Source organism: Lissotriton helveticus, chromosome 6 (assembly GCF_964261635.1).
Source record: "Lissotriton helveticus chromosome 6, aLisHel1.1, whole genome shotgun sequence".
NCBI classification, from domain to species: Eukaryota; Metazoa; Chordata; class Amphibia; order Caudata; family Salamandridae; genus Lissotriton; species Lissotriton helveticus.
Genome location: NC_136067.1, coordinates 2,051,937,010 through 2,051,963,068, shown reverse-complemented (window position 1 = coordinate 2,051,963,068; position 26,059 = coordinate 2,051,937,010). Strand labels below are relative to the sequence as shown.

The 26,059-nt window shown below is 45.2% G+C and overlaps 1 protein-coding gene across 1 annotated transcript in view; it reads right to left on the bottom strand.

The window, feature by feature from the left end:
* Nucleotides 1-26,059, bottom strand: part of LOC144762018 (E3 ubiquitin-protein ligase RNF19A-like) — a 170,953-nt gene that overhangs the window by 27,872 nt on the left and 117,022 nt on the right. The window contains exons 3-4 of the mRNA XM_078647181.1: nt 23,578-23,725; nt 21,961-22,123 (exon numbers count right to left, since the gene is read on the bottom strand). Of these exons, the coding sequence (XP_078503307.1) occupies nt 21,961-22,123; nt 23,578-23,725 (311 nt within the window). The remainder of the gene's footprint in view (nt 1-21,960; nt 22,124-23,577; nt 23,726-26,059) is intronic.

The following is a 26,059-nucleotide window of genomic DNA, read 5'->3' as shown; positions in this document are numbered from 1 at the left end:
TTGTTGTCGGAGTTGTGAGAATGCAATCACTGTGCCCTTGTCCCACAAGTCCCCCACCGTGGAGATCCCTATGCGGTCCCATTGAGTGAATCCCTTGCATGTTCTGAGGTTTCCTAATGATTTTGTGTCCCATAGCGGTGTCATTCTGGTGAGTTTTCCTTTCCTGCCCAGTTTCGCATGTGCCATGTGCCACAGGGTAGCCGTGTGTTGTGTCGGACCTATCAGGTTTTTAACCTGTGACCTGTTGTACAGAACGGAAAGCATGCCGTCTGTACCCAGCTGAGACCAGTCCGCCTTGTAGGCTGGATCCTCACGCGGGGCGTGGATCCATTGATTAATAATTTTTAGTTGGGCCGCCCAGTAATAGAGTTGAACGTTCGGCAGGGCAATTCCTCCCTCGTACCAACTTTTGACCAATTTATCATGCGCTATACGCGCCGGGCCGTTGTTCCAAAGTAGGCTGGTAACTAATGCTGCAATACGTTGGAAATATCGCGGTGTCACTATATACGGAAAAGTGCATTTTTCAAAGTTTTCGCAAATTACCATGAGGTTCAACCTCATGGTAATTTGCTCCCCTTAATTGCGAAATCGCAAATTTAAAAAGTTTCATGCATTGCATTTAAGGAATCGCAAAATGCGATTCCTTAAATGCAATCGCAAATAATTGCGAATTCTTAAATTGCTAGGGCCTTGACCCTTCATGCATTCCAAAAGCAGATTTTGCGATCGCAAACGGCCGATTTTTGCGATTCGCACCGTTTGCGATCAGAAAATCCTTTGATGCATGTGCCTGTAAGCCTCTAAGCCAAATACCGGACACGATTCTTTACTGAGCAGGTCCAGCACTAGCTCAAGAAAAGAGAGCATGAGCTCTGTCTACATCAACAGGTAAGCCAGAAGGACATCTTGAAATGTTCTTTTCTAACAGAGAAAATAACTGTCTACTAGATCCAGAAGGGTGCCCTGTATCCTTTTTGTGTCACAGAAAACATTGTAAACTTAACAGTGTGGTAAAAAATGTTGGCGGACCTATTGAACGAGGGGGTAGTTTTAGTCTCAGGCCATGCTGCAAGAGAGTGCTTTGGCTTGTTATTTTATAGGCAGTTCTTGAGTGCGGCTAGCAACAATAGGCTCCTGTGTTGCTATTAGATATTACGAAGGAGGTGATGTTTTGGCTAAAGATATTGCCAGTCTCTGGCACACAGCAAGCAACATATTTCCACTCTGTATGTAGGCTGTAGAGTGCACATACAACAGTAGCCTTTTGATATTACGCGGTGATGTTGTCTGTGCAGGAGGGTTTATGCCTATAACTGATCTTCAACTCAAATCTCAGAAATAAGTTGCAGCCATTCATTCTGGCTGGCACGCTCAGATCTAGAAAGCTACTACTTTTACAGCCTAAGCGCATTAATATAATTAGGAACTGGGCCACTCTTTCTTGTTTGGTACCAAATATTGAAATCAACTACCCCTTCGGTCACGTTCCTATTCAGGCATATCCTCTTTTGAAAAATCTTTGAAAACCTGGGTATATGATCTGGAACACCGCCATTGAAGTGCGACCTGTGTGGGCTGCTCAAGTACAGAGATCCCCTCGGGGATGATTAGTGCGCTTAATAATTAAAGAAATAAGTAAAACTCAAATCGGCTAATAGAAACTGAGGCAGAACACTCCTTGTAACAGAACTGTCAGCCAATTTGAAATATTAGCAATATGACCAAATGATAACTCACTGGACAAGTAAGTAAAACATTAGAGATGAAGCACTAGAAAACCATATCAATGTGCAAATTAGAATGATAACTGGAAATAGAAAGTGCTGAGCATATTGTAACATTTCTACGGATTATTCCCTGATGAAGTCCCATGTAAGAGACGAAACGCGTTGGCTGGGCTAACATCTATGACTGCAAGTAAAGAGAAGACAGAAGAAAGGCGGATTGAAAAATACATCTGTCTTGGATGGTCTCTTCAACATAATTGTCATACAAATGTTCACAATCATATAGAGAATGTAATGTGTTAAGAGTACGAAAATACAGGCAGCAGTATCTGTTGACTTTCAGGTCATGTTCCCCCTTTATCTGTGTAGCACATACTTACAGTAGGGAAACAAGTAGCCTAACTCGCAGTCAGAACATCAAATTGGTAGGAGACAAGATTTAATTGTTGGTAAATATTAACAAAGACAGACTGTTCTGCTTTATGGAAAGGGTACAGTGCTTTCAGTTATGGAGAAGCTATTTCAGTTTACAAGAAATGTTCTCCAGAGAACCAAGTTTTATCTTGGAGGGCACACAAAAAAAAAAATAGGAGGGTGCATTACATTATCTCACCCGCATCGGCCTCTCCTTCTCACTTCTCCAACAAGCATTGGCATAGCCAATAGGTCTCACTTTTGGGACCGTATAAAGTATTTAGTTATGCAGCACAATATCCTTGGTGCAACAACATCAACTGTTGCACGGCTAAACACTTATAAGGTCCCAAAGGCGAGCCCTATTGGCTATGCCAATGCTTGTTTCCTCTTTCTATGAGTGCTGCCTTCTGCATCACGCATAGAAAGAAGAAAACACAACTTGTGATTGTTTTTGTGCAGGAAGGGGTGTCTTCCTGCACAAAAACAATCATCCCCACAACGCAGGCACCCTTGCACCGTGGGTGCACGGGTGGCATGGGCACCGTGGTCCAAGGGTACCATGGGCACTGTGGTGCAAGGGTGCCATGGGCACCGTGGGTGCAAGGGTGCCATGGGCACCGTGGTGCAAGGGTGCCATGGGCACCGTGGTGCAAGGGTGCCATGGGCACCGTGGTGCAAGGGTGCCTGCGTCGGTGCATGGCAGGTAATTGTGCGCCAGCGCAGGGGAGAGGACAGGGATCCGTCATATCGTTGTATGACACATCCCTGTGCTTTGAAAGTGACCCAGTTTGGCCCAACAAAATGGCTTGCAGCACCGCGCTGAGTCACTTTCTCATAAATAAGGCCCTACATTCTTTGTAGTCTGAGTTTGTGAAGTCTGACATCCTCACTCACATAAAAACATTCCACTGTTGTGAAATATTGCCTATCGTGACAGAGTCCCTGTGTGTATCTCAGGCTTGTCACCCTACACTCTGTGTTGTCCTCAGTGGATGTGCTGTGCAGTGGGTGCGGTGTCTGTGTGCACTGAGAGGCCAGGGAAAGTGATGTGGGTTCTAGGTACCCGTGAGGGGGCACACCAGCAAGAGAAGAATGCATAAATAAATAACATTAAAACCAATTATTTTTAAGCTAGGCTGAGTGGGTTCAAATGCAAAACTACAGGGTGTGGCTTATCCCACAACACTATGTTTTACTGACGGCTTTAAAAAACATCAGTTCATAACATGAATTTAATTTGGACATAATTACAATACAAACTATAAAATAGACTCTGCAAAAATATTCAATACAGATTTTCATGAATAACAAATAAGCGTCACCGGAAACATGAGAGAAAATTACGTTTGTTAAGCAAAAACGTACGTCAACAAGAGAAAGTAATACCTTAAAAGCTTTCTGCAGCAACAAATTAAAAAAGCTAGTGCCAGAAAATAAAAGCGTTTTAAGGCATCTGTGATGGTGTTAAGCGTAACTCTTTAAAAATGTATTTAAAACCGCAAGCATAAAATGAAGCCGACTCCTACAGCAATCAATAATGTGCATTCACTCTGCATTATTAGCTTTGCGGTTTCATTACATTTATTTTTATGACACTTATTTATCAATATTTATGTTTTTAAAACGTCGCTGGTATCTTTCCATATTTATTCTATATTTATGATTCGGTCGGTGTAAACATGGCGCTGTGGTGGGCGGGTCTTCCATTGATATATTTCGGGTTTTCATTGTAAATTTCTCTCTGTGGGATGGTGAGGTGTTTGCAGTGATCAATGCTTGTTCTGGCTGCAGGTACTGCCGCTCTCTCCTAGGACGGGCACGGAGGGAAAGCCTAAAAATGATGCACCTGAAAGGTGCATTTTACACCTCAGTTCCTAAAGAATTTAGGGGCAGATGTCTCAAGCGTTTTTTTTGTCACAAACGCTGCGAATCGCAAAATAGCAGCGTTTGCGACAAAAAAAAACGGAAAATGGCATGTATCATGTAAAAAGCCTCGCAATATTACGGAATCGCAAATTTTGCGATTCCTTAATATTGCGTAAGCATTTAAGAAATCGCAAATTGCAATTTCTTAAATGCTATGTATTAAGCATTTCAGTTTTGCAAATTTAGGCTAAGAAATCGCAAAATGTCACCAACTTGTAGTTGGTGGTAATTTGCGAATTCTTTTACAAATGCACATTTTGCAATTTGTAAAGGTGCCATGTGGTGCTCATACATGTGCGCCATATGCGCACACATGTCAATTTCAGGAGTGCAGCAGGGTGTCCTTGAGACACCCCTGTACCCTTGAAATTATTCTCAATTTGCGATTAGCAAATTGCGAATCGCAAATTGCGAATAATTTCACATTCATTCATATGGGCCTCCTGGCCCATAGGAATGAATGGGAAATTATTCCTGAATTGCGGTTAGCAATTTGCTAATCGCAATTAAGGAATTTTAAGAAATCGCTAAAAAATATCGAATTTCTACATACATACCATTTTGCAATTCTCAAATAGCGATTCCTTAAAAATCGCTATTTGAGAATCGCAAAAGGGTATCTTGATACATCTGCCCCCGAGTCAAAAGCTGAGGGTTTTCCCGTACGGTCAGAATGGACTGTCATGAAATCATGAAGGTCAGCAAGGGCAGCTCCTGACCCCCCTCTAAGATGCTGAAGGAGCCACTGAGTCCAAGGAAAAATTTGAAGAAAATAGACCCATGTTGTGAATAATGCTGACCATTTTACAAAACATTGGATGCAAGCTCTATGTTATACAGCCAGTCCTGAAAGAGCAGTCTGGAAATAGTATACATTATTTATGGTGTGCAAGACAAAGCGTATCCCATCCGGGGATATTTAAGTGTGATCCCCCAAACTATTCTTGCTTTTTTCTTTCCACCTTTTTTAATTTTTCTTTCCATGCCTTTCTATTTTATTTCTTTTTGTTCTATATTTAATTTGTTTCCATCTTTGTTTCCGTCTCTCTGTCTATCTTTTATTTTTCTGTACATCTTTCTTCCCTTACAACATCATTTCCTTATTTTCTACCTCCGTTCCTGTATTCCCCTCTGCTTCAACCTTATCATCCGTTCGTCCATTCATCCATCTCTACCTCCCTCCCACCAGCAGTGGTGTTTATGACCAAAATAAAGTCACAGAAGCCAGGAAAAAAAACTATTTAAAGGTTTTATATTACACACAAGTGGCCAGTGGCAGCACCCATGTCTCCCCCTGTTTTAACCTTACTCATGTTATTAAAGTATGAAGCAAGTGGCACCCCACTTTGGGTAGCGGAGTCCGGGATATTTTGTGGGGAGCGGCAAAACAGGCTTTTATTTTAGATTAGCCTGGTTGAAACTCCCCACTGCTGCAAAGTGCTCACGGCCTTTGGCCCAATTTGATTGGCCATTCTGTGACCAATAAGCTTGGTTCCTATGTTGAAGCTAGCTTGATTCATTGCCAGGCAGTCAGTCTCATTGAATGACATCTCTGGAGGTTTCTGGAGCTGCCCCTGTGCCTGTGGAAGGCTGCAGAGTGTGCAGGGACTGGTAGATTCTGTTTAGGAACAGGTGAAGCGGAGTGTGATTGATTATGCTCTCAGCCCTGGACGTCGATTCATCAAAATGCCAGGAGTAGCGGAAGTGACATCACATGCCATGTGACCCCCACCTGATGTCACAGGAAATGACATTACACACACTTTGACCTGATGACATCATAGAAAGTGACATCACCTCCTCTTTGACCCACCCCGATGATGTATCAGGAAGTGACATCGCAAGGCATTTGACCTGATGACATCACAGGAAGTGACTTTGGACCCCATGAAATAAAAGGAAGCGACATTGCATGACCTTAGACTTGGTGCAATCACAGGAAGGGATGCATCTAACTTTTGGTTACTTACATCACACACAGAAGCTGGAAAATCTCTACAGATATAAAAGAAGTACCCTATAAACAGACATACTTCAAATCCTATTGAAAATTCAGCTACATACATTGTTTCAGGTAGTAACTTCATATATACAATTAAGATAACATGGCATGGATTAAGTACATATTAAATAGTGTACGACAATGGAAAATACGCTAGTCAAGTTTAAATCCGCTCAAGTCGCTGCATGCTGCACGCCAGGCGCGCAACACCCATTGAACTCACCGGGCTTCAGCCCCCCCCCCCCTGTCATGTGTGGCAGCCCGGGATGAGACAGATCCCGGGCACACACAGAGCCGCACCCGAACGTTTCACAGGTCTTTAAAAGACCATTTGAATGTTAATGAGGCCTTGCAGTTGTTTGACCCCCTTCTAAGAGCCCCTGCAGCTCCACTCTGCCTACTGATTAAAGGTTCAGCCCCCCCCCCCCGAATTTTTTTCTCAGCCCCCCCCGAAATCTAACTCTAGTTGCGCCTCTGCTGCACGCCGTCACAGCTCTAACCCTACTTAATTGGGTGAAGAGCGGGCTTGCAGCGCTTTTGAAAAGGCTTGTCATTTCACCTGCCACTTTATTTTCATTCATTCTGCTTTTAATGTGTCTTGGGAATTTGGGGGGAACTTTTTAAAATCGCTTTGCTATTTCTGTGTTTATTAGTCTATTGCTGCTTCGTTTTTAATATTGCGCTAGGAGTGTGTTAGACTCCTTTTATTTTTGCACTTTCGCCGAGGCAGGCACCTTCTGACCTGCCTCATGCTAAGCGCGGTCAGCGCTCTAGTCGCTGCACGCCGTCACCGCTCTAACCTTATGTATGGGACTCGCACGGACGCGCAGCAGGCGAGCGCAGCGGGCGCACCTAAGGCAAGCCGGTCTGCGCCCGTCAGCGCAAAGTTAACGCTCAGGGCCAGGAATGCTGCTCGTTTCAAGCCCTTATCCGCTAACATCACACAGCTAACGAGTGAGTATCTAAAAACATTTAGACCATCTATATGTTCTTCTCTCACCGCCCACTCTCTGTCCTTTGCCTCGGATTTCACCTGCCCTTAGTGTGGCTTCACTTTCACACTCGACCCCCCCTATGCAACATGTCGATAAAACCATCAATGCCTCAGTACATTAGAGCTGCACTTGTCAATGCGAGATCTCTAAAGAAGCACTATGTCGATATTGCCGATCTGATATCAGATAATTCGCTAGGTCTCTTGTTTGTTACAGAGACCTGGCTGGACACTTCTAATCCTATTGTTGCGCTGGCCACGTCGGGCGGTTATAAATGCCTCCGAGGTGACCGCCCTGCCGGTAGGGGAGGGAGTTTGGCCGTTCTGTTTAGGGATACCTGGGCTCTCCGCAGTGAAGCTTCAAGCCTCTGGGGTGGCTCTGAGGCCTTAGATTTCAGTGTTCAGCTCTCTGTCCACTTCACTCTAGGTGGTTCTCTTTTATACCGACCCCCAGGCCATGCAGGTGCCTTTCTTAATTCATGGGGTGATGCAGTGGCAGAGAGGGCACTGCGGTTCTCTCATTTTTTGGTCCTTGGTGATGTAAACCTCCAACTCGACCAACCGTAGGTGGGCGACTCTGCTGTCTTCCTCGCTTCTCTCCACATGGCTCAGCTTTCGCAAAGGGTTAGCCACCTCACCCATCAAGTGGGTCATATCTTAGACCCTATCTGCACAAACATCCCTATCTTGGTTGCTGTGCCCTTGCCTGTCTCTTGGTCAGATCACTTCCCTATTTTCTTTTCTTGGGAAGTTCCGCGGCCATCACGACCGGTTCGCAGCCTGCGCCTCCGGACTTTCAGTAAAATGGATCCTTTGCAGTTCATTACTGCGTTGAGTGCCTCTTGTCCCTCTCTCCATGAAAACCTTGAGGACAATGTGTCCTGGTTCTCTGACTGGATTGTGGACTCGGTTTCTGCCCTATCCGCTTCGCGTCCATCTAAACTGTGAAGAGTTTCACCCTCCAAACCCTGGTTCATTCCTGAGCTGAAGGCTTTGAAGCATGAGTGCAAAGTGTTGGAGAGAGCCTGGTGCTCCAGTGGCTACTGCTGTAAAGCTAAACTTGCTCTTAGAGCTAAAAAAAAAAACTATTATGCTGCCATTGTGGTCACTAAAGGTCAATATTATACATCACGTATTGACCTGGCCAACAATAACTCTAAAGAGATATTTGCGATTGTGCAAAGCTTCATGTCCCCTACGGCTCAGGCGTATGCCACGCCGGTCTCGGAATCTTGGTGTAACACTCTCTCCAAGTTCTTCCTGGATAAAATACGCAGTATTCAAGATACTTTTGCGGCCCCTGTCACTGGGCCGGTTGCAGCCGCCATAGAGTTACTGGGGGCTAACCAGGCTAAGTGTTTTTCTACTTTTATGCCTATTGATCCTGCCGGCTCACTGAAAATTCTTAAGGGCCTTAAGTCAGGCTCCCCAAACGACCCTTGTGCTGCTAGGCTCTTGGCTGCTGCTGCAGATGTCATCAATCCTGAAGTCAATGCTTTGGTCAATATGTCTCTCCGGGAGGCCGTGGTCCCGGCATCTTAGAAGCAGGCACTTATTCTCCCGCTTCTTAAGAAGTCCTCTCTTGATCCGCAGCTTCCCGGTAATTATCGACCCATCTTGCTCCTGCCTAACGTGGCTAAGGTTTGTGAAAAGGTGATCACGATCCAACTTGCCAATCATGTTGAGGCTTTGGGGATCTTGCATCCGGCACGATCCGGCTTCCGGCCTCTACATAGCACAGAGTCTGCTTTGCTAGAGGTGTTGGAAGCGATTCAGGAGTGTCTGGACGCCGTTGGGAGAGCAGCTCTTGTCATGTTAGACCTCTCAGCGGCGTTCAACACGGTGCCCCACTCTCTACTCCTTGACCGCCTCTCGATGATTGGGGTTTCGGGGGTGGTGCTGCGTTGGATCGGATCTTTTTTGGCGGGTCAATCTCAGCAGGTCTGGTTTCCTCCATTTGCCTCGGTCCCTCAGCAGGTGGACACTGGTGTTCCGCAGGGGTCATCCCTTAGTCCCCTTCTTTTCAACATTTATATTACTCCCCTGGTTTATCTAGCGGAATCATTAGGGGCTAAGGTGATGGCCTACGCTGAAGACCCTCAGCTTTTGTTCACTTGGGGCATGGATGACGAATCAGTTCTTGTGGTACAAGGGATGTATGACGGTACAACGCATACATTTACATTGTGGTACATTACACCGCAGTTTTTACAACGCAAGTCGTTACAACGACTTGCGTTGGAGGGCGCTGGACTTAGGAGTAGTATAATTTACTATTTACCAGTCTACGTACAGTAGGGAAGGTGATGGATAGTAAATTATACTATTCCTTGTCCTAGAGCGCCATCTAGCGCAAGTCATTGTAACAACTTGCGTTGTGAAAAACGCGATGTAATAGCATCGCGATGTAATCCCCTCGTTGTAAACGATGTTTCCCAGTACAAGACTATCTTTCCTCAGTGTTACAGTGGCTTGCTCAGGCACAACTGAAATGCAATGAGGAGAAGTCTGAGGTCCTTCTCTACGGTTCATTTACTGCTAACTTTAGAGAGAAATTATGGCCCCCTGGCTTCCCCCGGCCTAGTGCAGAGAGAAAGGTTGCAAAGAATTTGGGCATCTGGTTCAATGAAAATCTGAACTTTTCAACACAGATTAAGAGGCTGGCGGGGACCTGCTTTGGCACCTTGAAGGCATTGAGGAAAATTCTTCCTCTTCTCCCTAGACCTGCCAAAGAAACGGTGGTCCGGGCTCTGATTCTGTCCTGTCTGGACTTTGGGAATGCAATTTTTGTGGATATCCTGGCTACCTCCTTAAGAAATTGCAAGTAGGCCAAAACTCGGCAGCCAGACTCCTTCTGGGTTTGTCAAAGAGGAGTAGTGTGCGTGCTCACCTGTACTCCATGCATTAGCTCCTAGTGGAGTCTCGGATAAAATTTAAAATGCTCATAAGGCTTTATATGGTCTAGGTCCTGTCTACCTTCAAAAGAGATTGGCTTTTTACACACCAGCGAGACAGCCGCGTTCTTCCTCTCAGTTTTTGATGCAGACCCCCAGATTTAACCGCCAAAGGCTGGGTGGGTGCTCATTTGTCAGGTCAGCTGCTCTAGCCAGGAACCTACTTCCGCTGTCACTGCTCGGCCTTCAAGACCCAACAATCTTCAAGAAAAAACGAAAAACCCTTCTCTTCTAGCCTCATCCAGTCTTCACCTCCTTTTCCATTGCTCGCGCGGGGACAGTCATTGAGTAGCCGTGCGCGCTATAAATAAATATAACAAAACATAACATATCAATATCAAATAACTTATAAAAATGGGAAGGTTGATGGGCCTATAATGTTAAAAACAAATTCGCCTTTTCATTTGTTTTAGAAACTAAGAGTGCCTTGTAATTAACTCTCAGTCATGGAATGTAGATATCAGCGCTATTTAATGCAGGTCACGTTCTCCCAGCAACCCTCCTTTCCATGACAAGGTATACAAACTTCTAAACATGAGGAGCCGCTGAACCTTTCCAGGTTCACTATTATTAATTTCTTCTACAAGAAACACGCACATCACTTGTACAGTACTTGTGTTGATCAATAATATGCTTGTTCTGCATTAGCATACCTTATCAGCAACAAAAATCTTATCGACCGGCCTGAATGTCCAAAGGCATGAATGATTGCTTTACATATGCAGATGTTACAGTGCACATTTAAAAATGGCTCCATTAATTATTACTCCTAAAGCAAACGTTTCACATTTTCAAAATTCATCACACACGCATAGAGACAGTAAATCACATGTGTGAAAATCAATGTATAGAAAACGTTACATAAGGCAAAGAGGACTACAAGGTGTAGGATTCACATCTCACCCATACTCGTAGGCACTTTTTAAGAGAGCTTGGTCTGGAGAAGCGAAACTCAGGATTCAGAACATAACACAGTGGGTAGGGTTGACTTTAATACTAAGAATTTATTTCAACTCAAACAAACTTTTCTTAGCAACATCGGTATAGACAGACTGGGGAGAAAACAATACTTCCTAACCTGTACCATGCAGCTTGCATGCAGCTCTTAGATGGCAGTTCACAGCTCACTGTGCTAGATTATGAATACAACTTATGAACTGCACAGCAACAACAGAATCTCTGTGGCAAAAGCAGTAACCCACTGAGCTATATAAAATATTGTTCTTTGATATGCATGGGACATATTCTTTTCCGCAGGCATATTAACCTTCTGCACTATGCCTGGTACGGCCAAATCCGCCCTTGATGGTGTTCATAACAGACAATGTCTTGTAGGTCAGTCCACCACCACTGACCGGCGTCCGCATGCGGTGGCTACACGGATGCAGTGTTCGACATAAAACAATGGCAATTAATGTGTTATTCACATTACCTAAACAATGGCTAGATCACTAGAAGGGCTGAACCTGAAATGTGTGCTCTTTAACAATCATTTCTGAACTTTTGCAGAACATTTTATAATCTTGTGTCAACTCCAAAAACAGATAATCTTATCTTACTTTACTTGTTGCTTCTGTTAGAGGTTTGCCCAGGGCCCGCAGTTCACAGGAGTCACAACGACAGGCACCACCACAAGAGAAGTCAGAGAGGCGAGTCGATGTGACGACTCAGTCAGTCTCATTCTCACACAACCTCACCTGTGCCAAGTCCACCTGAGGTCCGACCGACCAACTCCGGCAGAGAGTGACAATTAAGTGAAGTAAGTCACTCGCAGCCCGATCCTGAATCTGCGTTGGATCTAGCCAGTCACTCTAGAGTCTTGAAACCCGGCACCCAAGCAGCAGGCATGAGCCCGACTCGACTCCGAGGCTGGGCCGCATCAGTGCGGCTTTTACAGCTGCGCAGGGCTATCATCATTGGTAGCGCTTCTACGCTACCAGATTGACGGCCCTAGGACCAAGTGGGTGGTCTCAAACACTGTGGTACACATACTGCACCAGGCAACACTTCCTCGGCTAGTGTAGGGGGCAACAGGTGAGCGCCTGCACTTACACACCAGTGCACTTGCCAGAGCTAGATAGATAGATTTTATTTGCATAGTTAATTAAAACCATTGCATTACAAAAGAATTTCTATTTAAAAACAAAACAGTACATGCATAAAACTCTTGCCAGAGCTGACAAACAGCCATTGGTCATATGCAGGGTGGCAGGGGTCGCAACAGGTGGCTTAGGGGTTGCAGCTGCAACCCCTGCATTATACAACCAAGATCAATTCCTTTTGTTTAACATGAAATTGTTGCCAAACCCTTGGTCAGTGGTTTTTATTTTACTCCACAAATATTTGTTAAGGATGACCTATGGTACCCCCAAGATGTTTCAGTAAACTCATAAAGCAGCTGGGCAAGCCGGAAATCAGTTTTGTAGAGAGGGTGTGGAAGATGGGTCTGAGTAGTGCCGTCTTAACGCATGGACACACTGGGCAGTTGCCCGGGGGCCCCACGAGCATAGGGGCCTGTGCAGACCTGAATTTAATAAATTTAATTAAAAAAATTGGTTAAACATTTTTATTCCTGTGAGTGGTTGTGTAGGCAGGGCCCAGTGCACCGCTTTGCCCGGGGGCCTAAATATAATGTTGTTAAGACAGCCCTGGGCTTGAGGTGGAGAGGAAAACTGTTTCATTCACTGCTGAGTGGAGAAGTGTGGCTCACTGGTTAGAGGAGGCAGACCTGGAAGCAGAGGTCAGGCCGGGACCAGGGTTCAATTCCCGGCTCGGCGGGGTCTTGAGTCCTAAAATGTCCGTGGACTCGACAATTCTCGCTCCGGTGCCTACTCGATCCACGGGTTCACACTCTGCGACTCTGGGCAATAGCTTGCTTAATCTCCACAACGGCCCCTTCCGGAGGGATGCCTGGCTTTCACCTTGTGGACACCCTGCCGGGGGTTCTCACAGGGGAATACCAGGACGGGTTCCCTAAGCAAGCGCTTAGAGACCGCTTGGTGATTTGCGCTATATAAATTCCTGTACATTTGAGTGTTTCCTGCAGACTTTGGCTTTTTACCCCCACTCTCAGCTGCTCATTTGACAGGGCCCACCCCCTCGTGCTGTGCTGCTAGTCTTGCTATGGAATTAAGGCTGTCCCTTGTGTTTCAGGCTCACTGCTGCCTTGGATGCAAACATCCCAGTGCCCTAGATGAGCTGAGCTGTGTTAGCAAATTATGTCAAATGCATGTTCTTCTATTTTAATTTGGAAGTGTGAAAACCATAATCCCATTAGCGGTTCCTGATGGTGTGAAACCCGCTGGAGGCAGGGGAGGGAGGGGGCATTGGAGACAGAAAGAGGAAAAGTAAAATTAGCTGAACAGGGAGGAACCAGTGGTGCTGAGTGGGGGATCTGCCACTAGAGTTACATCACTGGAGTCCTGGAGATTGCGAAAAATCCAAGCGAGACTCAAAAAAACAAGCATTGGCAATGTTTTAACCATGTTGTACACATGTGTGGCGGCTGTTCAGCACGGCTAAACGTTAGTGGTGAGGAGTGTCGTAGACTGAAACGGCCAAGAGTGGAGTAGAGGGTCATAGTGGTGTGCCATAGACTGGAGTCCCGTGGCGTACAGTGGAGTGGTGCAGAGTAGAGTGGAGTCGAGTAGAGTGGCGTGGGCTGGTGTAGAGGGCATTGGCATAGAGTGTGGCAGAGTAAAGTGGCGTAGAGTGCAGTGGCACAGAGCGCAGCAGCATAGAATTCAGCAGCATAGAATGCAGTGGCGTAGATTAGAGTGTTGCATAGTAGAGTGAAGAGATGTAGTGTGCAGTGGTGCAGAGTGGAGTAGTGTAGAGTAGAGTAACGTAGAGTACAGCGGCATAGAGTGCAGTGGCGTCAAGTGGTGCAGAGTAGATTGGCATAGAGTGATGCAGAGCTGAGTGCTGCAGAGTAGAGTACTGTGCCGTAGACTACAGTGACAAACAGTGCAATGGCATAGAGTGGAGTTCTGCAGAGTGCATTGGAGTAGAATGGAGTGAATCCGAGTAGAGTGGCATAAAGTGCAATGGCAAAGAGTGCATTGGCATAGAATGCAATAGTGCAGAGTAGTGTGGCGTAGAGTTCAGTGGTGGAGAGTGCAGTGTTGCAGAGTAGTGTCGTAGAGTGCAGTGGTATTGAGTAGAGTTGCATAGAGTGCAGTGGCATACAGAGCAGTTGCATTGTATACAGTGGGGCAGAGTAGAGTACAGAGGCATGGAATGCAGTGGCATAGAGTAGAGTGGCGTACAGTGGAGTGGAGTAGCGTAGAGTACATTATCGTAGAGTGTTGCAGAGTACAGTGGTGTAAAGTGCAGAGGAAGAGAATTCAGCATCATAGAGCGCAGAGGCGTATATTAGAGTGGTGCATAGTAGAGTGCAGTGGTGTAGAGTGCAGTGTTGCAGAGTGGAGTGGTGCAGAGTAGAGTGGCACAGAGTGCACTGGCGTAGAATACCGTTACATAGAGTGTTATGTGGCAGAGTAGTGTAGAATGGCGTAGAGTGGTGTAGAGTAGAGTATAGTGGCGTAGAGTGCAGTGGCATAGAGTGCAGTTGTGCTGAGTACAGTGCAGTGGTGCAGAGTGGCGTAGAGTGCAGTGATGTAGAAAACAGTGGTGTAGAATGCAGTGGTGCAGAGTAGTGTAGAGTGACATAGAGCAGAGAGCCATAGAGTGCAGTGGCATAGAGTGGTGCAGAGTAGAGTGATGTAGAGTGGTGCAGAGTAGAGTATAGTGGCATAGAGTATAGTGGCATAGAGTGCAGTGGCATAGAGTGCAGTTGTGCTGAGTACAGTGCAGTGGTGCAGAGTGGCGTAGAGTGCAGTGATGTAGAAAACAGTGGTGTAGAATGCAGTGGTGCAGAGTAGTGTAGAGTGACATAGAGCAGAGAGCCATAGAGTGCAGTGGCATAGAGTGGTGCAGAGTAGAGTGATGTAGAGTGGTGCAGAGTAGAGTATAGTGGCATAGAGTGCAGTGGCATAGAGTGCAGTTGTGCTGAGTACAGTGCAGTGGTGCAGAGTGGCGTAGAGTGCAGTGATGTAGAAAACAGTGGTGTAGAATGCAGTGGTGCAGAGTAGTGTAGTGTGACATAGAGCAGAGAGACATAGAGTGCAGTGGCATAGAGTGGTGCAGAGTAGAGTGATGTAGAGTGGTGCAGAGTAGAGTAGAGTGGTGTAGAGTGCAGTGGCATAGAGTGGAGTGCTGCAGAGTGCAATGGCATAGAGTGCAATAGTGCAGAGTAGAGTAATATAGAATTCAGTGGCTGAGATTGCAGTGTTGCAGAGTATAGTGTCGTAAAGTGCAGTGGTGTACAATGGCGTAGAGAACAGTGGCATAGACTATAGTGGTGCAGAGTAGAGTGCACCGGCTAGAGTGCAGTGACATAGAGTGCAGTGGTTTAGAGTAGAGTAGAGTGCCGTAGAGTACAGTAGCATAGAGTGGAATGGCGCAATGAGGCATAGAAGCAGTGGCGTAGAGTAGATTGTTTCAGAGTAGAGTGAAGTGGCGTAGAGTAGAGTGGTGCAGGGTAGAGTGAAGTGGCGTAGAGTAACCGAGTAAAGTGGTGTAGAGTGCAGTGGCACAGAATGCAATGGTGCAGAGTAGATTAGAGTGACAGTGGCATGGCATACAGTGCAGGTGCGTGGAGTGGAGTGGTACAGAGTAGAGTGCATTGGCGTAGAGGGTATCATAGAGTGCAGTGGCGTAGAGTGCAGTTTTGCAGAGTGGTGTAGAGTGGAGTTGTGTAGAGTGCAGTTTTGCAGAGTGGAGTGGTGTAGAGTGCAGGGGCGAAGAGTACAATGGTGCAAAGTAGAGTAGAGAGGCATCATGTGAAGTGGTGTAGAGTGCAGTGGCGTGGAGTGGTGCAGAGTAAAGTGGAGTAGAGAGTATTAAAGTGGAGTTTCCATGTGTGGTAGCACGCATCCATTACAGACAACACATTTTTAAGTGAAATGACCATTACATTTGCAAATACATACAGTTTTACTAATACAACTACACAGGGTATAAACGATGATATGTTGAAAGGGCATCACCCAGTGTATTGATTTGTTTTAATCATATTAAAGTATTTGTTTTCAACACACTTCAGAATTAATAAAAAAATGTGCTTCATTTGTGCTTTGCTAATTCTGATACATTCTGAAATACTTGTACCGTTCGTTTAAATGTTGGGTGCTAGAAAAAACCCTTTCCTCTATCCCTAGTATACAGCAAGGTTGTCACTTGAATCCTCTTGATTTGAAGTCAGGGAAAGAAAAGTAAACACCAAGCTCCCTCAGACGATAGAGCCTGACAACTAACCTCTGTCTAAGAACAAGATTTATAGGCCTGTTTACAGAAGGGAACACTCGTGGAAGAATACAAGGAGAGGTAGTGTGAAAAGGCGTGGCTCCTTGAGAGGAACAAACTGAGCCCGGGCGGCCTAAAACAAATGAAGCCATCAAATAGAAAGCCAGAAAATGTGAGTTACAAACCACAAAGCCAATGGTAAGCAATGGGCGGAATGTTTTCCATGGGAAGCTTTCCGAAGGTCCCCAAGATGTCTTTCACAAACCAGACAGCTGCGCTGTCCGGTAGGCTCGACCTAACAAGTGGAGCAAATATGTCACACCCGTTCATCAGAGTGGAAAGGGTGTGGTATGTAACCAGTGGTGCATTTTGAGCTCTAGAGGGGTAGCTCACTGCCATTTACAGACAGTACGTTTTCTGATGCAATGGCCACTAAAATGTACATTGACATGCAGTTTTTAATGGTAAAACTATACAGAGCACGATCGATAATGTGGGAAAATCGTGTTTCAGCGAATATTTAACATTTGCACATCACCAGGTAAAGTACCTTGATTTGTTTTGATTCCTTTAAATCTTTGCTCCCATCACAATTCAGAAATACAATATATGAGCTTCGTTTGTGCTTTCCTAACCGCTGATATATTTTGAAATATGTGTATAGTTCATTTATAGGTATTTAAATATTATTGTATATTAGAAAAAATTACATCGCACAACTGTTTCTTTCCCTTCCGGTACCCCAGCAATATTGTCACCTGGGTCACTTTCACGAAATCCTCTGGCTTTTTAGTGAGAGGAATTTAAAGTAAACACCCCTTTCCAAATAAGCAGCAATTTATCAGAAGCCAGAGCCTGACACTTGACTTTTGTCTATGCAAGAGGTGACAAGATAAACACAAAGTTTAAAGTCATCTTTATTGCTCATTCACCTTCCAAACTCCAGGATGATTATTTTTGGGGCTGCTGAACCCCTACTTCCAGCGCCCATGGGAGAACCTAGTGTACAATGACAGCTCGGTGCTTCTCAACACTGCCCTGAACCTTGTTCCCCTTTGCCTAGAAGCTGGGGATGGTTATATGAGTCCGATGAACCCTTAATGCCTTTGCACACCCCGAGTCTGAGTCTGTCTCCTTTGAGCTGTTTCTCTCCCTCGGATTGTAATCCAGAGTCACATTTACAGCACAACTTGAGATCAGGCTCGTGGCCAGTGTGTTACGGGCCATAGTACAAGTCTGTTTGAACTGTGAAATACAGCAATAATCAGGGTTCAGTGGACCCCTCGGGTCTCTGTGCCGGTGCCACTGCACCCTCTGCACAATGGACGTTAAGCCCCTGCTTGACAAGCATCCCTACAAACTTCATATTTCACTTACAGACCTGTTCAAAACATTAAACAGAAATATAACAATTATTTTGACTTAATTGATCAATATCTTAAAAGAAGGGGGTCGCAGTTCTGTTGCTTGATATACATTAGTTCCCAAAATAACTGGTGCCTTCCTCCATCCCTCTGTCTACCCTGCCTGGTAAGAGAGCAAATAACTTCAAAACTGCAGAAAAACATGGCACGCTGAATATTTCCTAATTTTGCTGGGGCAAGGGTTGGATTTGTGGTCGAAGAGAAGACCTTTCAAATAATGGTTTCTAAATCCCGACACAAACATTCGCCCAAAGTTGGCATTTCCAGTCTGTCACCCTCAGTATTTCTATCTCGTGGCCGCCCTAGCGCAGTCCATACAAGCAGCACATCTGAGACTCAGTGCTTAATATGTAAAGAATATAAGTGTCAGGGCCCTCATCAGGAGGCCACATCAGTTTACCCCACCCATTGCCCCTGTCAGCGCTGTCAATGACGATACAAACACAACTAGTAGCCATCACACTTTTACAACTGTGACAATTCAGACTATTCCAGGCCCCCAAAGCTATAAGAATCTCTTGGGAGGTGGGTGTTAGTCATTTTTAATGTATATTGAATTTATAAACAATTGTTTTTTATGCTTATCTCTAAATAAGATAAACAGTGCCACCAAGTGGCAGACTGTAATTGGTGCTGGTGTTGACAATTAAGTGTCAGTGCCCAGCACTGCAGAACACTGGTTCAAATTTAGCACTGTGAGAGTTACACACAAGTTACACATTCATTGCAGGAAAGTCCGCGGGCTATCAGTCGCAGGCCTAGTAGCACTCCGTAGCCTCAAGTTAAGTACCTAAATAGCAATTTTTGCACATAACTCTGGAGTGGAGCTCAGGGGAGGCGGGGGCCATGGGCTCCAGCAAGTACCTTGTCGCTAAAGGGCTCAGAGGCCGCTCGTTGTTTTATCGTGCATGGGGAAACAGAGAGCACATTTTCTTGTGATAGTAAAGAGATCTTAGAGTGCAGCGGACACTTCATCTCTCTATGAGCCCACCACGACCCTTTTTTTGACTTGGAGATAACCTTGCGATGCCCAGTTTATTGATAAATTTAGTAGTGCAGACGTTTTCCAGGGAGAAAGGCCAGATTTCCATTGTTAGAGAGGGTCTCTCAGGCATTACAGGAAGCACTGCAAAAAATATTAGCACCTTCCACTGGTCTTTCTACACAGCACTGTCATTCCCATGCATCTCCTGACACCTTCAGGCCTTCAGGCCTCCTTCCTGGCCACATGAGGTACATATGCAGGTCTGAATAAGAGCAGCACAGGATCACATCTCCACTCTGGATAGATACCTCAATGTATAAAAAGAGTACACCTGGCTCCAGGGCAGTGCACGCTCTACTGCCGTCAAGGTGATTGACAGTGGTGACAGCCAATCTCTGGATAAAGCAGGTTTTTCTGTCCAATGACGTCTAGGTCCACAAAGATGACGTTCCTCCTCTTGGATGCTGTGCCCCAAAATGTTCTGGTTCTGCTAGAGGACCACTTTCAAAAGGGCTCAGTGGGGCAGCCGACCAGACCATCCAACAGGGAGGGAAGATAGACATTTCTATGGATAGGAGATATGTTCTTCCTTTTCAAACACTAACAAGTATCCTAGATATCAAAACAGAGTTATGTTATGTAAGCATTATCCTTCTTCCTGGAGAGACGAGTAGTTTCTTCTGTGAGACCCGCACCCACTCTCTTAGTGGCATGCTTCCTCATCAGGTCTCATCTTGGTCCCTAAAACCAGGATGGGCTCAACCATGTTCCAGGGAGCACTTTAGATATAATTCCAACCTGGTTCCTCTAAGTATAAAAACACCAGGAACAATCAAGGTATCCCTTTAATATCAGTAGTTCGGGTTTGGGTAAAAAAAAAAAATGAATGGGTAAGATGGGGGTGTAATGGCCCTATTACCCTACTATTCCGTCAACATGTTTCTGCCCTTTCTATAATGGCCTCTTCAAAGTCCAGGGCTTTTTATGTGGGCAGAAAATATGCCCTGGGATCTACTTCCTGTCTACCCCCCTGTATCTGGGGGTCATACAATCATGTAACAAACACTTAACGCATATCTGACTTACTCGCCCAATCTGTAGAAGGAATTGTGGGCCAGATGTTCAAACAGTTTTACAAATTTTGTGTCAAAGGGAAAATGTGTTCATACATCTGGCCCTTTAACTTTATTCCCTTTGTTCTTTCCTCCATTGGCAGCAACTGGAGCTGGACCAGAGCAGAGGTTGTCCATCTATGGGCTTAGCAACGTGACACCCAATTCTCCACCCTGTCAGGGGGGGCGGACTGGCAATAAGGTGGGGTACGGAACCTTCCCCTGGACCCGCTCAGGGTCAAGGGGGAGGCTTCTTAGGAGACTATAGATGTTTCGCAGATCACATGGTTCCCACAATGGGCAGTCTATGTCTGAAACTGGTAAATTTTGGGGATAGATGCATGTGAGTGGGGGTACAAGGAAGGCCGCCACTACCCCTGTAAAATATAACTACCCCTTTGGATTATAATACTGTAGAATTTCACACTTTATATGGTGGGTTTCCTGCATAAAATGATGTGTGTATGGGAGGGACTTCTGTGAGCGACATGCGGGGTCCAACGCTCCAATTGTAAACACTTGAGCCGACCACTGCAGTCTAGTCGGGCAGCTCCCAACCATCTGAAAGTGCTGGCTCCCATCTCCTGCCAGACTCATGATCTGTGACCCTCTCCTCTCTATGCCCAGGGAAGAAACTGAAATGGGAAGCCTGCTTATCATTTGTACAGCAACTACCCCTGTGATGGGATTGCTTGGTAGGGAGCTTTGTGGCATCTTCACCCCTATCTGTTCTAAGATCAATAACTGTTCTTTTTGAGAGGGATCCGCTCTGTATGATCTTAAGACCAGGATTGTAACACTCCTCCTGGAGAAGCCCACCTTTGATTCTTTGAACTGTTCCAGCACTAGGACCATAACAATCTCAGATATAATCTCCAAAGTTATGAAGTAAATTGTAGAAATGTCATTTTAAAGATTCTTGGACTGTAACTGGTTTCCATCTCTCCAGAATTAGACCTCTACGCTACATTCCACACCATGCACCATCCCACCTTGCTCCAGCACCTGGAGGATGATGTCCAGATCTCGCTTGACAGTGATCAAGCATGTATGAAATAAAGCTGACAACTGAGCAATGTTCCCGGGACCAAAGTTAACCCTAAAAGGTATCCAGGTAGTAAGAAAGAAGGGTAAACCAATTTCTTTGCATAGCTCAGACCAAGGGAAGATTGCCGGGTTCCTATCAGATATACAGCCTGATTTAGATCTCGACGGACGGATTACTCCGACACAACGGTGCCGAATATCCCATTCGCCGAAATATAAATCCCATAGAATATAATGGAGTAATACATCCGCCAAGATCCAAATCATGTCCATACAATTGACCCTTATGCCTCAAATTGCTAATGCAGTTAAGTGCGGCACTTGGAACCTCTGATACTATAGTTCTATACTTTTCAAATTAGGGCAAAGTGAGAAGGACTTCTGTGAATGCCTGCGTGCACTAGTGGAATTCCGTGTATCCTTGCGTCTCGAAAAGTCTCACTACCTTCTGCAACTGCCCAATAATGACTTTGTTTATCCGACTTAGTGCTGAATAGACATGACCAGGTCTCAACGCTGTACATTGCCTCTCTGTGGAGGACTGAATCCAATAGAAAGTATTTAGCCTGACATTAAAACCTCATAGTATTGTTTTTGTGCAGGAAGGTATCTCGCCAGGGTCCCCCAGACCTTTTCGTATTTGTGAGGGCAACCCCGCCTTAGCCTTCATGCACCCGTCCATATCCTCGAGTTCAAGAAATTCTTGTTAGAGGGTGATTGGCCAGATCCTGGCAACTTAGGGGATCCATTCCTAGAAAGAGGCTGGTGAAGTTTGCTAAAGCTATATCTTCACTCGCTTACTCACTCTCTCACTCACTCAGACGTCTTCTCCTAACATGATGGTTACATTGGAAAGGACAGAAATATAAGAGGGGGATATTGGCTGATGAAGAAAGGGACAGCATAAATGAAAGAGTAACAGACGAATATTGTTTGATAAGTTAATTAAAATCCCTGCAACAACACTTCGTAATTTATATGCAATCATTATGCCACCACTAGGTGCCATCTATGCCCTCTCGCCCTGTTACATGCATTGTGCTGAAATGGATGGCTTGCTTACCTTCTTTCCCATGTACACTGGGATCCCAATGACTATCACTGGGACGGCAATGCCAGCGACCAGCGAGATGACCATGGGTGCCCCAAGCAGCATGCCCAGCTGCCAGAGGATCTTCCTCGTCCGCGACCAGGGCTTCTTCCCCCAGAAAGTGCATCCTGAGGGGCTAAAACAAACACAAGACAATTCATCAAGCCATACTTAAGAGAGGAAATGGTAAAAATAGTGAGAAGATAAGTGACACCAAAGAACACCCGTAGACAAACTAAGAGCGAATAAGGTATTACAGGTAGGAAGAGAAGACACTGGTAGACCCATAGCAGCATTCATCAAGACCAGAAGAAAGGGTCATACCAATCCAGGAGACAATGGAGAAAGAAGGAGAAAGAGGTGACCAGGTGTGTTTACTTCTGGGGCTTCTAAAGGAGCAGGAATTGATACATTGATGATGTATTTAGCGGATGAGGTATTTCTGTTTCTGCACCGAATTTCAACATCAGAGATATTCTGGGCATTTCGCCTTATGGATTGTTGATCGAGAGGTCTAGGCCACGGCGATTCAATGAGATGGTATTGTACCAAAATAGATTGAATATTAAATATTGTGATGTCAAAATATCACAGTAAAAATAATTACGAGCAAACTATCAACACTGTAAGTATAGGTAAGAATAGGTTTATTATTCTTAACTCCACATCTACGTACCTTGAAGATATATATTATTGTATGGATGTATAGTCAATATTTTTGTAGTATAATGTTTCTCACGTACAAACCACTGTGATGCTTGGCATGGCTTGAGAAAAACTTGGCAACACAGAGGTTAAAACTGCCATGAAGTGAAGAGGGCAGGAGGGCTCAGTTTCATCAGTGAGGTGATGAGGCACCTGGCAAGAGCAGGAATGACCTACTACTGAGGTACTAAGAATAGGATGCAGTGAAGGAAGGAGCGACCACATCAGCAGGCTGCATAGGATGGGAGAGAGGATGGGCATCTGTGGAGCCCACTCTTCGTTGTGGGGCGTGGCGCATGTCCTTTTGGGCTCCCTCGGGGGACAGTCCATGGTTGGCCAGGTCTGAGCTCTCAGTGTAGTGTGCGGGGGCTCCTGAGCTGGTGTGGTTGTAACTTGAGGATGTGGACTTTCCTACATTGCTCGGGGCAGCGGTGTGGACTGCTGCAACCTGCAGTGGGTGGGATCAGTGGTGGTATAACTCAGCATATAGCAAGAACGTATAGGGGTGATCCTACAGTACTATATGTGGGTGCAGTTGTAGGTATTTCTCATGTTTACGCAGAAGGCTTGTATCTACTCCAGGGACAACCAGCATAAGTTGTGTGTGATGGGCCTACATCTGGTGTGTGGATGGGGTGTCAGACAGATGTTGGAGTTACACAGTCGGCGTCCATCTCCCCCTCTGAAGGAGTCAGACTAAGATGTAGCAGGACAGCGCCTACAAGGGGTGATCTAGGGACCCAGGAATATCTCCTACCTGAGGAAGTGGACATCCGTGATCTCTCGTACCTGAGGAAGTGGACATCCGTGATCTCTCGTACCTGAGGAAGTGGACATCCGTGATCTCTCATACCTGAGGAAGTGGACATCCGTGATCTCTCCTACCTGAGGAAGTGGACATCCGTGATCTCGCGCAGGCACAGCCAGCAGAAGAGGCAGCCGCAGACGGTGCAGTTCATGCGGTTGCAGCTTCCGTCCTTGATCTTCATGATGAAGGCTCCACAGCGGGGGCAGATTTTCACTTCTTCCACGTCTGCCAAAGAAGCAAGATATCTGACCTTCCATCACACTCCACTGTCCTGCTCTGACGTCATAGCATGTTGTCACAGTAGCAGCCCCTTCCTTAGGATCCCTATGTGAATGTCGATTTCTAAAGATACTATGTTCAGACTGCAGAGAATCCCTGCCACGGCTGCAGCCCGTGACTGTCACATGAAGTGCTACGCATGCATTGGAGATCCTGCGGCCAATGGGATGGCGAGAGGGCCGTCTAAGGGGTAGTCTGGAGGCTGCTTTTACAGCCAGAAATTATTGTTTTAGACTGAAAACAATTTCATATCCTCTCTTAAATTAGCTGACCTTTCTAATACACAATAAGGTAACCACAACCTAAGCCCTCCCATTCTAACTCTTTCTCATCCCTAAACCCCCTATTGTCTGTGCTGTTACTTGCATGAGAATTGGTGCTTTATTTGAGATGGTGTTTGCCAGTGCTCAGCACCAGCACTTCATTCTTAACACCGGCACTCATGATAGTCCATCAGATGGTGGCGCTGTTAGTCTATTTATGATGACAGCACACCAGCAGAGAGTTTCCCAATTCAGTATACATACAAAAATTAATAATACCAACTTTGGGTGGCCTGAAATAGTTCAAATTGCCACACTTGTAGGAGTTTTACGGTTAGTAGCTATGATGGTACTTGCATTTGGAAGCGTTAGTGGGAGCAGTTTACAGGTGTACAAGCCGCACCAGCCTCCTTAGACGTACCTTGGGCCCGGCACTTACTTTTCCACAAATTAAGCACGGGTGCCAATGGTCATCCAGTCATAAAAGACTGCAATGGTTTGCTGCCGAAGGACATTTGTGCCAGGATCACCTTTTAATGTTAGTGGACTTCGACGTCTGACGCGTTCATGTTGGTAGGAATCTGGGACAACAGCTGCACTGTCTTCTGCGCAGTTCTAGGGACTTTGCGTGTCCTGTTTGTTGGGCAAACTTAGAACTGTGCGTGACACATAATTCAATTTAAAGAGTTCCACAAGCGATTTAAAGCTAGATCGCGACTCAAGTGTATCTCTACGTTAGAGGTGTGCATGATGGAACTCATTTAACAATATAAAGGCAAAATTCTACTGTATGAATGAGTACATTGTCGATAAAGAGCAGATATCCATGGATTAAGCGAACAGAAACTCAAATGGAAGTGAGTGCTCATGGAGACACCCGCATAGAGGGGGCATTTGATGAAATCTAAGGACTTTCTCTTAGAAGCAGTGTCCTGCCAGCCATTGGCTCACATTCTTTAAGAGGGATTTTGTGGGACATGTTACCATCTGCTCCTCTCCTTCCAACAGATCTGCTAGTCCAATAAAATCTGTTTCATTATGTTGGCAGTACCCAAGGTTATTTAGTTATTAAATCCAAGAATTTAATTATGTAGAAGTTATGAGAGGAATACTAATGAGTCCTGGGTCATTGAAGGCATTATTATAATGTACGTCACAGTGGGAGACACTGAGCCCCCCGCTGTGTTAATGTGTCTGGTAATATTGTCTGCCAGAAACTCATTTTGGTGAACTGAGAACCTGCAGAGGGACTTACCCAGAGCTGACATAATGAAACCAGTCAAATATTTAATTTATCCATGCCCGAAACAATTCCACCAGCATGTGAAATGAAGGCAAACTGGGTGTCATACTAGAACACTTATATTTAATTCTCAGCTCTTTGTTCTTGTTTCTTTAACCCTTCCGTTCTCGTTTTTTGTGATTCGCCATGCCTTCTTTGTTGCAGTTAGCGCTGTTACAAGTGGAGTATGCCACAGTAGAGCGCTATTGTTTAATTAAAGTAAGAAGCAATTATATGCACACTGGGATAAATATTGTCATATGAATATTAAAAAAATGAATTTTTTAAAGTGTTTTCATATGTATTGAATTGGTAATTTTTTAGAATTTACACAAATATTAAGGAAGCAGGCGCTCAAGAATCGTTCCGTATTTTGGGGGATCTTGTTACATACAGCATGCTCAGAATCAAATACTTTAATTAAAAAAGATTAAGAAGATCTAGAAATAAGGGTCCAGATTCACAGAACTAACTTAAGACAAAATCCTATACTTGCTAACAATTTGGTATTCACAGAAGGCATTTACTCATTTTGGTATTCACAGAAGGCACTTACTCATTTTGGTATTCACAGAAGGCACTTACTCATTGATGAGTAAGTGCCTTCTGTGATACACTAAGGCCCATAGGATTCAATAGCAAATACTGATTCGGTATTTACCGAATCGGTAAATACCGAATCTTACCGATTCGGTAAAAAATACCAAATTTTTACCTACATCTCATTTACAGATT